The sequence below is a fragment of the Podarcis liolepis genome, assembly GCF_965112155.1.
Source record: "Podarcis liolepis genome assembly, chromosome: 3".
In the NCBI taxonomy this organism is placed as follows: domain Eukaryota; kingdom Metazoa; phylum Chordata; class Lepidosauria; order Squamata; family Lacertidae; genus Podarcis; species Podarcis liolepis.
This window is the reverse complement of record NC_139557.1, coordinates 62,077,206-62,089,541: the sequence shown is the minus strand read 5'-3', so window position 1 is coordinate 62,089,541 and position 12,336 is coordinate 62,077,206. Positions and strand designations below refer to the sequence as shown.

General features: G+C 46.7%; 1 protein-coding gene across 3 annotated transcripts in view; it reads right to left on the bottom strand.

The window, feature by feature from the left end:
• The window catches only part of MYB (MYB proto-oncogene, transcription factor), a 36,950-nt gene extending 27,960 nt beyond the window's left edge, over positions 1-8,990 (bottom strand). For all 3 annotated transcript variants that reach the window (XM_083498113.1, XM_083498114.1, XM_083498115.1), the window contains exons 1-3: positions 8,948-8,990; positions 8,632-8,782; positions 989-1,106 (exon numbers count right to left, since the gene is read on the bottom strand). In XM_083498113.1, the coding sequence (XP_083354239.1) occupies positions 989-1,106; positions 8,632-8,782; positions 8,948-8,975 (297 nt within the window). In that variant the 5' untranslated portion in view covers positions 8,976-8,990. The remainder of the gene's footprint in view (positions 1-988; positions 1,107-8,631; positions 8,783-8,947) is intronic.
• Positions 8,991-12,336: the final 3,346 nt, after the last annotated feature.

Genomic DNA, 12,336 nt, shown 5'->3' with positions numbered 1-12,336 from the left:
AAGAGCAACTACTGAGTAGCAATGAATGAAGTAGACCAGAAGTGGCTTTCTCAGGAGTGGGGGTGGAGAGGCTCAGTGCTAGCTTCTCAACAGGTGCGTCATTGCTGCTTACCAGGAGGTGGAGGGACAAGGCACCTAGTGTGGATGCTCCAGCAGGAGTGCCCAATTGGCACCATTGGTGCACTTGCATTGCAACGAAACACCTGCCGGGAAGCTAGCACTGAGACTCCGCCCCACCAGGCAAGCTGCTTTGGAAGTCAACTTATACATGTCATAAGGATTTCCCTTCAAAATATGTTGTTTGTTTGTGCAAGCTTCCTTGGATATAACCCAAACAATCTTTCCACCCCTCCCCCCAAGAAGTCACCTATAAAACCCCCTCCCCAAAAAGAAATCTTCAGATGATTTAATTGGCTATTGTCCTTTGCTTTCAAATTTACTTTTTCAGAACAAAAAAAACAAAGCTACCTTTCTAGGTACAGGCCCACTCAAGGCAGTTGACAAGGAATTTTAACAGGCCTAGGATCACATTTCTTAAGAGGAAGCAGCTTCCATTCTTGTATTTAGGAGAAGCCCAAGACAACCGAGACTAGGAGTTTTATCCACACCTTTCATAAGAAACATAAGAGGAGTCTTCCTGGATCAGACTGAAGGCCCTTCTAGTCCAGCATTCTGTTCTCAGTGGCCAACCAGATGCCCATGGGAAACCCATAAGTAGAACCTGAGCACAATGGCCCTCTCCCACTCACGTTCTCCAACAACTGCTATTCATAAGTATAGTGCCTTCTGGAGATAATATAGCCATCCCAACTAGCAGCCATTGATAACCCTATCCTCACTTAAGCTTGTTGTAATTCACCTTTTAAAGAGTCACCCAGCTTAAGTGGTCATTGCTACATCCTGAATTATACTGAATTATATCATTCTATCTATGCATTGTGTGAAAGACTACTTTTATTTGTCTGCCCTGATCTTTTCAGCTGTTTACCTCTTCCCGGGTCCACCGTGTTTTCCCTAAATGGCGTTTTCCACCCTTGGGCAGCAGACCATCATAGTCATGATCATATACCTCCAGGTCTTCATCCTCATCATCACTGCTGTATATGCTGGAGAAAGAGAGCACAAAGACAAAACAGGGTAAAATGCAAAGCTGTTTAGAATGACAGGATTTGCAAAAAACTAAAACTAAAAGGTTATGAGGGTAACTGTTTGGAAACTTGCACTGCAAGATTTTGTTCTACATTCTGTTCCTAGTATTCTGAACTGGTTCTGCTGTTTTTGGTATCCACAGATACAAGCAAAAGGTTGGCAACTTTCTTATTACTGTGCATGTTTAGACCTGCTCATACTGTTAGATCAGTGGCAAATTACACACTTGGCAGCTGTTCAACCAATGATGGTTTCAAATTAAAACGCAATGTTTAGGACAATAAAGAGAACGGAGGCTGTGTCCTTTGCCCAAGTACATACTCAAAATCCTTAACTTATGCCAGATCACTTGAAGAATGCTCTATGCTTTCACACAGTTGATAAAGAAGCTTGCATATTCAACTCCCAGGTGATAAATGCTGAAGGGCTGGGTATTTTTAAAAGGAAATACATTCAATACTATACTTTGTCAAATAATGAAAAGACTAATAGCCTGATCCTATGTACACTGATTCAGAAGCCATGCTGAGTTCAACTTGGCTGATGCCAAGGAAAGCTGCATTTCACCTGCACACTTACTTAGGTGTAAGGCTGCAACTCCAAACACCCTTACAAGGAAGTAAGTCCCAATGAATTCAGTGGCACTTGCTTCCAAATAAACATGCACAGGCTCAGGCTGCACAAATGCACAGAACAGCAACCCAATGAAGATCGGAGGGCAAAGGCTTCTCAAAACAAATGAAATGTACAGACATCAAGTGATCAGGCTGTTTTGTAAATGAAGAGCAGTACCAACAAGTCCACAATTCATGGCCGACTATAACTTGAGGACAAATGCACAATCTGAAAACTTCACAGCACTGAAGTGAACAGTCACATTACTTAATTATAAATAGTGGTCTTGTTTCTAGTCCACCTGAGGTATTTTCAGCTGCTGATTGAACCCAGATCTCTCCCAAGGCAGCAGTGAGTGGAAACAATCACAAACATCCAGTTTAACCCATCGAGTTCAGTAAAGTTAAAGCAAAGTGTGTTGCAACACAAATGGCCTTACTTCATTTCTATTGTGCAATGTTTTATTTCTAACTTTATAACATAAACATAACTTTTGAAACCTCCGCATACTAACTGTAAATGCAGTAGAAAAGAACACACGGATGATTTATGGCTAATTATGCTGATACGTGAACGGGATAAACCTCAGGTGCAGTTTAAGCATGTGTTTTGGGGGGGGGGGAGCTTATTAAAGCAATCCTGACAAACACCGGAACAGGAACTAATGGCTAGGAGCCTCAGCTAGTTACACAGGTGGAGAGTAAATAGGATTACTCAGAAGCAGTGCCTTGAGGGTTGCATGTTAGTAGCTGTAATATCAAGCTTTTCTTTTCTGCTACCACACAGTTTTGAAATAAAGGTGAAAGGAATTTTCACCTTTAAGGATGTACCGTACGCCAGATGTTCTACAGATAAAAATTGTATCATTGTTTTTATCAGTAGAACACATGGCATGTGGTGAATGCCAAAGACATTACACTACTATATGAAAAATCAGAAGTCGATTTTGAAAACTACAGAGATACATCTGCTTAAATTGAGAGTTGCTCATGAAAATCTAAGTCACCTATTCAACTCATATCTCAGGACAGGGGTCAACAACCTTTTTGGACCAGTGAGCACATTTCAAATGTTGAGAGCATCCTGGGGATGCCTAGCACAAAATAACTGCTATGGGTATGTGTGGCACAACACAAAATTGGAGCGATGGACATCCCCAATACCCTTATGCTTAAGCAGAGGAAGTCAGCTATGTCCTGCAGGTCCTGACTGTGGAAGTCACACAATACTGATTTTACATACAGGCAAACAAACAAACAAACATACACCAATATTGTTGCTGTATGTTGTTGCAGTGTTGCTGCAACAGGGAATATGACTCAGTACCAGGAAAAAGATACAAGGTGGCCACACCACACTCACTTTCATTTCACAGAAATTGCTCAGAAAGCACCTGCACATTTTGCCCCACAACTTTCATTCTAGGGCGGCTAGAGACTTTAAATAAATAAATAAATAAATGTTCAGAGTTTGGCGCACCTTCCCAGGGGCACCATTAAAAGCATTTATGGACACCATGGTTCCCACAGGTGCTAGGCTGGTGACCCCTGTCTTAGCATCTCCCATCACTAAACTATTGCATGCCATTCATCAAGTAAGCCTTGCTAAGACTATGTTGTTTATGGAGAATTCAACTTAGGTGACCTTAAATTTGGATTCAAACTCAGGCACATTATTGGAGATAAAAAACACCATCAGCAGACTACCTGCTACCAGACTGCTCAATTTCAAAATGTAGGTACATTGAACATCATGTTTTCATGGGAGGGGAATCTGTGGCCCTCCAGTTGTTGTTGGATTCCAACTCCTATCAATCCCAGGAAGGATGGCCAATGGTCAAGGAGGATGGGAGCTGCACTCCAGCAACATCTGGAGAGTCACAGGTTCCCCATATCTATCCCTGGTGAGTATGTTTTCTTAATCACTACCATACCCTAGAACAGTTGTGGGGAATCTTTGACCCTCCAGATACTGCTGAACTACAACTCCCATCATCTCTGACCACCCCACCTGCAACGCTCCCCATGCTTACCCTAAAAGAACCTTTCATCATGGCACATTAGCTTTGTACATGCAGGGAGAAAATTATCTGGGTATTAAATCTCTAACCATAAATCTAAAGTGGCACATTTCTGCAACAGATACATCACGTAGGACTGCTGGTCATGCAGCTTGGCTATCACTCATAGCTGTGGGTAAGATGCCTGGGTCTCAGCCTCAATTTCCCATGCATAAAAATGAAATGATGGCGAGTCACTTTACGGGGCTTTGAAAAAATCTAAAGCAAGTAACTAAAAACTGAGGGTACAGTCCTACAGCTTTAAAGGTATCTCCATGCTACAAGCCCCAGCGATTGCATCACCAATTACCAGAGGCCAGAACAGTCTGTCTTCCACAACACCAACACATCTCTACATTATGTGCCTGTTATGGGCTTAATTGTAAGCTGCCTTGGGAGGCAATCCTGGCTAAGAAGCAGAGTTCAGATGCAATAAATAAGTAATGCACAGTAGTGGGCCAGGCCATGAGGTGCAGCTGCCCTCTTGACACCAGTGAGATGGAGCTTACTTGGACAGGGTTGTGCAGGGTGACAGTGAGATTGGAGCTGTGCAGGCAAACTGGCAGGAATGCCAGATTGGTTCCACTGGTTGTTCCTGCACGGCCTTCATCTTGCTGCCACCCAGGGAAGCTGCAGATGTCAGGAAAGATCCATGGCTATGCCTCACGACACAGGCTGCTACTGATAACAGATATTCTGCTGTGTTCCTTTTCTCAAAAAGTAGCTTGAGAACTCCCATCACCAGTCATATGCTATAGCCCTCCTCTGACTGCGATCAGGAAACATGCAAAGGGGTGAGCATGTTCAATCCCTGCACCTTTTAGAACCCTGTTTTCTAGGGCTACAAAATACTCAAGGAACGTATCTGAGTACAGAAGGCTCCATGTTGCAGTCAGCCACCCTCCACAAGTTGGTCAACAAGAACAGCGCTGGGGAAGGGGCAGAGTTAGCATGATTACAGGACACATAATGCAAAGCCATGGCTAATGGTAGGACTGCCATTTCAAAGGCGGAATTGACGTCCGGGGGGAATTTCCGAAAGGCAGTGGTTTGTCTTGGATCTTAGGCAAGTCAATAAAAAAAAAAAACCTCAACAAGATTTGTCTTTTTTTAAAAAAAGCTGAGGTAGCTGGTAAACAGTTGTTGAAACATATACACTCTTCTGCCATTAAAGAAAACACAAGCCAGGAAGAGCAGCTCTTCACTTTAGATTTTAGGCAGTGGTGGCTCCTTAACTGTACAGTGTACCTCAGGTTACATACGCTTCAGGTGACACACTCCGCTAACCCAGAAATAGTGCTTCAGGTTAAGAACTTTGCTTCAGGATGAGAACAGAAATTGTGCGGTGGCGGTGCGGCAGCAGCGGGAGGCCCCATTAGCTAAAGTGGTGCTTCAGGTTAAGAACAGTTTCAGGTTAAGAACGGACCTCCAGAACGAATTAAGTACTTAACCTGAGGTATCACTGTAGTTAATGTGGAGGTCTGAGTTCACACATAATGCTATGGTTAACGTTAACTACAGTTTATAAATCAGCTACAAACCTTGGTCAGCAAGCAACCTTGAATCGTAGTTTAATAAACCCCAGTTAAGCAGCTGGACTGGGTTCCTACGGAATACTAAGACATGAAGCTGGAATCTTATGAACACAGTGGGCATTGCTTCTGGATACGCAAACATAGGCTGGTGCTGTTTGTCCCATTGAAACCCAGAGTACAGTTTAATTCAGCTTTGAGTATAGTTTTGCTGATTTCAATATAACTGTCATAACTACCTTTATCTAGATCTGGGCCTTTATGATTAGGTCACTATTTGAGTGACTAATAGCCCCATCCTATGTATATTAAGTAGCAGTAACTCCCACTGCTTTCAGCTGGGAGTAAGCAATGAAACTTAATGTGCTTAATGAATAAACGGGGGCTTATTCATGTTGTAAGCCAACTTGAGCATGGTTTTAGCTATGGAAAGGCAGCATACTAATAAAATTATGTATGTTTGTATGTATGAATCATAGAACTGTAGAGCTGTAACGGACCACAAGGGTCATCTAGTCCAACCCCCTGGAATTGCAGGACTGGTTCTCCACATGCATGCAAGTTTTTTTTGTGTTTTTTTGCAATGTTGCAATGTTGTCAGTGCAAGTCACCCTTTTGAAAGGAGAATCGAGTTATTCATTTATTTATGCCACGTAATACTTGACAGTCCCTAAAAAAATTACAAAATAAAAAACCCCAGTGTTTACAATAAAACTCAGAAGCTGCACTGTATTTCAATGCAGTATTAGAAAAACCTATTGCTAATGACCCATTTGCAATATCTCAATGGCCAGTTTACTGCAGCCTCGAATTTCAAACCAACTCTGCATCCTGTTTAGCAGCATTGCAGCTCCTCTTTTACATTTCGAACAGAGTGGATCCAGACCAGATCTGCCTCTCTCGTTTCCTTCCAGCGCAATAAACTGCTCAGTGTACCTTCGCTTGAGATGACGTGTCAGGCCGAAGGAACCTAAAGAGTTAAGAGCACCCCACCTGCTAAGTTTTGCTGAAAGGCTCCACGCGCGAGCGCTACTCTTTTGCCAAGGAAACCAAATTGTGCAACCAATTCAAACGAGAGGAAGGGAGGAGAGAGGGGTGGAGGGGCGGGGAGGAAGTGATTTGTTGCTGGCGCTTTACTACTACTACTATTACTACTATCGCTGACACTGTGATTGAAAGAGGGGGGGGAAAGCGAGCACCGCGCTAGCCAACCGAAGGGCAGCCCCTGCCGTTGCTCTGACGCGATTTCACCACGCTAAGCCCTCCGGCCAGGTGCTGCAAGGGGAAGCAAGCCCCAGGCTTTTTTTCTTCTTCTTTCTCTTTCGCCCTCCTTCGCCAACAGGGGATCCATCATCGCCTGCTCTCCCCGCCCGGAGTGCAAGAGATCGTAGCTCCCCGCCTTGCGGAGTCCCATTCATGCTTCACACACTAATACAACTCCTTCCTGTACAGGATGTATTATTACCATCATTTAAAAATAATAATCCGGCGTTGAGTTTTCTTTTTTTTGTAAGGCACGGTTCGAACTCTTCCCAACCCAAAACTTTGCGCTTTGCCAAGGCAAAGCTGGGAAGAAGCCCCACGAGTTCCCCCCGCCCAGCGCTGCCGCTCCCCAGGAAGGAAGCGAACTGGTTGGGCGGCGCAGCGCGCGCGGCAATGCCCGGGCTCGGCAGAAGCGGGGCACCCCGGGTGCGTCACCCAGGGCCGCCGAAGTCGCTTTTGTGACCCAGACTCGCAACTTCGGCTGCACACAATCGCGAGCGCACGCATGCCCCGCGCCGACCCGTTTTCTCGCCGCCTGCCTATTCTCTTTTCGTATTAGATTAGCAATAACCGAAAGAGAAAAGGGAAACTTCAGCGTGAGCCCCAGCAGCTAGGACTTTGCTTTCCGTGCCAAGGGGAAAGGAAGGGAGGAGGGGAGAGAGCGCGGGCAGAAAGGGAGGAGGGGAATAATCGCTGGCGCTACACGGCGAAAGAGAAAGGCAAGTTCTGGCTCCACGTGGAGCGACTGTCCCGAGATAATTGGAAAACAATCCTGCACTGTGTGAGCGTTTCTGCAGACCACGAGGCGCTGCTTGGCCCTTCCAGTTTGCTGCTGCACGCCACGAACAGCGGAGGGTGAAAGGAGCAGCGCCGGGTAGCCAGAGTCACCACCACCCCACAGCCACAACGTTTCCCAGCACAGGACGACTGAGGCTTCCTCCATAAGACACACAGGCGACCTTGTCTTTCTTGCCATGCAAGATCAGGGTCAACATTAGCAAAACGAGTGACAGTTCTTGACAAGCACCCCTAGCCCGTTCTCCCCTTCCCTCCCATTGCATCCTCCTCTCCAGCCAAAGTTGTTCCACACGTTGCTGCGAAGAACGCTCGGGCTTGCGGAGAACAGCGTGTGCATTAATGAATGCCACACTGTACAGCACTGCTTTTGGGATGCATATATAGCATACATACATACATACATACATACATACATATACATATGCATTTTTTAAAAGAGGGGTTATCGGGAGGAAGCTGAGTTTGGAGTCCCGAAACACCACGCCGGGCAAATTCGCAAAAAGGGAGCTGGGTCTCCCTTCCACGCAGCCTGTCATCCACCTGACACAACCACAGAGAATGAATGAGACGAATGGACGCAGGGATCAAATACCTGCAAGCTAAGCCACTCCGACATTTTTACACCCTTTTCTTACCTCCAGCGGGCTGCTTGCTCGCCTGCTCCGGCCCCAAACGATCGCGGAACGGGGACGCCCGTCGCGATCGCCGGAGGCAGCGGGTCCCATTGGCAAGCCAGGAACCTTTTTATTTAATTATTTGGGCCCACACGTGCAACGCGTAGCCTGGGAGGAATACCCTCTCGCGCACGACACACAAAACACGCCTTTCACTGCACAAACCTGCACGACTCATTGCAAATAATCGATTCTTCGTTAACTCCTAAGCTACTCGCAACCGGGAGCGGAGGGATGTGGCTTGCAAAGGGGAAAGTAAGCTGCTAAACTTTTGCTGATGCAGCCTTGCGCTTTCTTGCAAGGCACCCGTTTTAATGCACGCTCTGACAGGTGTGCAAAAGAACTGCTGCAGCTCTCGCCCTCCTGGAAGCTTAGGGAGTTTCTTTTCTTCTCTGACACTGTGATAGTTTCCCCCTCCCCAAAAAAGCAGCCCGACAAGACAAGACGTACACACAGAAAGAGGAGAGAGACAGACAGTCAGGCAGAAATGCATTGGCGTTGCGAAGGGGTTTGCTTTTCTGCCCCTTCTTGTTCTTATTACCTGTGCCTAGGTCTCCTGGCCATCCTTGCATTAGTCACTGAGGGCAAGGCGAAAAGTAGGTGGGCGGGTGGGGGAGGAGAGGGCTTTATGCTGCTGGAAGAGGTGCTTGGCGTTTCTTGCCGCTTAAGAGGAGCTCCTCCGCCGCAAAGTTCTCAGGAGCGGGAGAGGGGAGGAGGAAACAGGTTGAGATGAAAGAGTAAACTCTGTAAACAGAGATGCCATCAAACAAAGGGCTTTTTGGACACTCCCCCTCCCGCCAAATCTGGCGCCCCTGCAGTGCGCAGGCGCTTCTCCAGCCGCTGGCCCTGGGTCTTACTGGCACGGAGGAAGTCCTTCCAGCCCATTCGGCTCTGTGTGTGGCTCGAAGCGCGCGCGGCTGAGGCGGCGCCGGCGGCAGCAGCCCGGAGCTGAACTCGAGGGGGAGAGCGGGCAGGCGCGAGAGGCGCCTTTTGCTGCACAGTCCCGCGCAGCCGAGACGTGTCCTGCTGACACACACAGGCACACAAACACCCCCCCCCGCCAGAGCACACCCCCGCCGGACCGCCTGAGCACGGGCTTGCTCGTGGAGCCGGGGTGGCTGGGAGGCGCCATGCCAGGCTCCACGAGAGGAGCCCGCTTCGCTCTCTCCTCACCCACTTCGTGGCCTCCATAAGGAGACGGCTGGGCTCAAACTTCCTCTGGCGCTCTGCCCGTTTTGCTTGCCAAGGAGGAAGCTCTAAGCTGCAACTTATTCTCCGCCAGGTCCACCTGTCTTTTTTGCGGGGTGGAGGTGGACGGTAATGTTGCTAGTTTTCTTATATTTTTTTACAGGGCTTCTATGACTTTTAACGGCAGGCGGGCAGGCAGGCGTCCAACAGGTGCAGTGCCACCTTTCTGTTGAGAGAAACAACCTGTTGAATTTTTGCCTGACGCTGGAAATGCTACAGGTTATAAATTCTGCCAGGGGGAGGGAGAGAAGGTGGCAGCCCCATCTGAGGCTTACTGAGAGCAGGCTTGCAAATATACTCTCCTGGGAGGAGATTGCAGCAGGCTGCGCTTTCTTTGTATTTAGAGGCTGACAGACTGCTTCCAGTGTTTTGAAATCATACCTTCCATCCGGATTGTTGCAGCCCAGGAGTTGCCTTTGCTAAAAGGCACCCGTTGCACATGTGTTTGGAGTAGCTGTGGAGTGCACAGTGGGAGACAGTTTCTGCATATATCTGTAATGCAAGAGGGGAAATGCAATGCAAGACACCAACACATCCAAGTTTCTGCACTTTCTGCATACAAGTGGGGCCTACAACAAAAGATTGCAGAGTGGAGTGTTGCTTTTCATTATTCCAGTCAGCCATACGCAGTTGGAAAGAGCGTGGTGCTGATAACGTCAAGGCTGCAGGTTCGATCCCAGTATGGGGCACCTGCCTATTCCTTTATTGCAGGGAGATGGACTAGTAGATTAACTTCAGGGTCTCTTCCAACTCTACAATTCTATGATTCTTTGCCTTCTTCCAGGATATTCTATTTCATTACCAGCACTGCTCATTTTCTGTTTCCCAACATTTCCAACCATCAGCCACCGTTTGATGGCCGTTGAGAATGCTCAGTTCTGACTGGGCTGGTTTGGGGTTTTTTTGTCCCCTTAGGTTACCCCCCCTTAAGATCTTTAATACTTCTGCAAACTCGGGGGTTTTCCCAAGCTTGCTGATACATTCCTCTGTGGCCCCATTTAGGCTGCAGTGTTGGCACTCATCAACTGAGTTCACTATTAGAGGGAGTGATGTGCAATGTATGCACACCCATTATGTATCCCCATGAGACTGTCCTGGCCCACACCAATAGAACCAAGAACAGACTAGCATACTAATAAGGGGTGTGTGTGTGTGTGTATAATACATGTCTGCCACTTGTTTACTTCATTACCTTTACAATATTGTCTGTGCCCAGTCTCTCAGAAGTCTCTCAGGCTATGTACACATTAGTGATGTCATTCCCCCTCACTGTGTTTCAAGCTGCCTTTTTACCTCCTGGTTTGTTTTCGTAATCTGGGGAACCGGGTTCGCGTCTCCGCTCCTCCACATGCAGCTGCCGGGTGATCTTGGGCCAGTCACACTTCTTTGAAGTCTCTCAGCCCCACTCACCTCACAGAGTGTTTGTTGTGGGGGAGGAAGGGAAAGGAGAATGTTAGCCGCTTTGAGACTCCTTAGGGTAGTGATAAAGCGGGATATCAAATCCAAACTCTTCTTTTCCTGCCCCGAACTCCTATTCCATGAAGCTATCATCTGTGCATGCAGAATGGCTGTATCAATTGTACACACAGCTTAAACACAGCTCATGGAAGCTGGTTTGAGGGAAAATGCATCAAACAGCAATATTTCTCAAGAAACTACAGGGTGTATATGGATAGTGGCTGGCACCATGTGCACTTGGGTTCAAACACCAGCAGCGGGGATGCACGAGTAAGCAGGGATGTATACACAGCCTCAGATGTGTCTTCTGTTTCGCAGCCAATGACCTGCCAAGCTGTTTCCACTATCTACACAGGAGTTTAATGTGGATTTGAAGCTGCATGTGAAGCTGCTTGATTTTTTTGGGTGTTGTCTGTGCTGCATTCTCCCCATCCAACTGGCAGCCTACAATTTTTCATACTAAACTTGGAAAGTAAATCCAACATAAAATTACTTGTTACTTGACTGGACACACTAGAACACACTGTGTGGGCAGGTTCTGGTGATGTTTCTGCAGTGTCAATTATAACCCCATACTTCCATTTTGCTTCCATCAGCTGATAGGAAAGGATTTGGGTTCCTGGTATATTTTTTAATGAAAGCTGTTCTTTTGTGCAGAAGAGATCTTGCGCAAAACAACTGTGTTAAAAATTAAATTGGATTTTCTCCTTGCAGGTCAGAAGGTGGGCAAAGAAAAGGGAAGGGAAGGAAGTGGTGCCCTTTCATGAGTGACTCCAAATTCTTGCCTGGCTTGAAGCAACACACATTTGTTTGTTTAATGCTGCAGTTTTCTGCAAATCTGATACATTGGGAAACACATCTTTCTAAAGCAATTAAAAGGTGCCTGCACACAAATATAAAAAACTTGTCCATATGCCTACAATGGACCTCTGGGTTCTGGAATTTACACTGGGTGGGGAAGTACCAACTGAGGGGAGGGGACAACACACAGTATGAATACATCACATCAAGCACTGCCCAATAGTGCTGGTGGCAAACACCAACTTAGCAGTGACTTTAAGAGAAGTCAAAAGATCTAAAAAGCTTTGAAAACCCCCAAAAAGAGAAAACAAGCCTTGTAAGGAGTTCTTTGAAAGGTGCCATAACTTAAAAGGCCCTCCTTCTGGTTGCCATCCATTGTATCTTAGAGTGATTGGGCAGAATAAGGAGGAAGGTACACAGGGCTTTAAAGACGAGTACCAGCCCCTTGACTTGAGCCCAAGGGCCAGTGTAGCTGTTTTAATGTTAGAAAGATAATGATTTTGCCATCTGGACCCAATCAACGGCCTAACTGGACTAACTGCAGTTTCTGAATGGTCTTCGAAGGCAGCCCTGCATACAGTCTATGGCAGCAGTCTAGCTTCAATAATATTTCTGGAGCATGAAAGACCATGACATAATCCAGCACAGATTGCAGCTGATGCGCCAGTTTACGCTGATGAAAAGCAGTGCAAACTACTAACACCACTTGGGTCTCAGTGTCAATTTAATGCTCTTTACT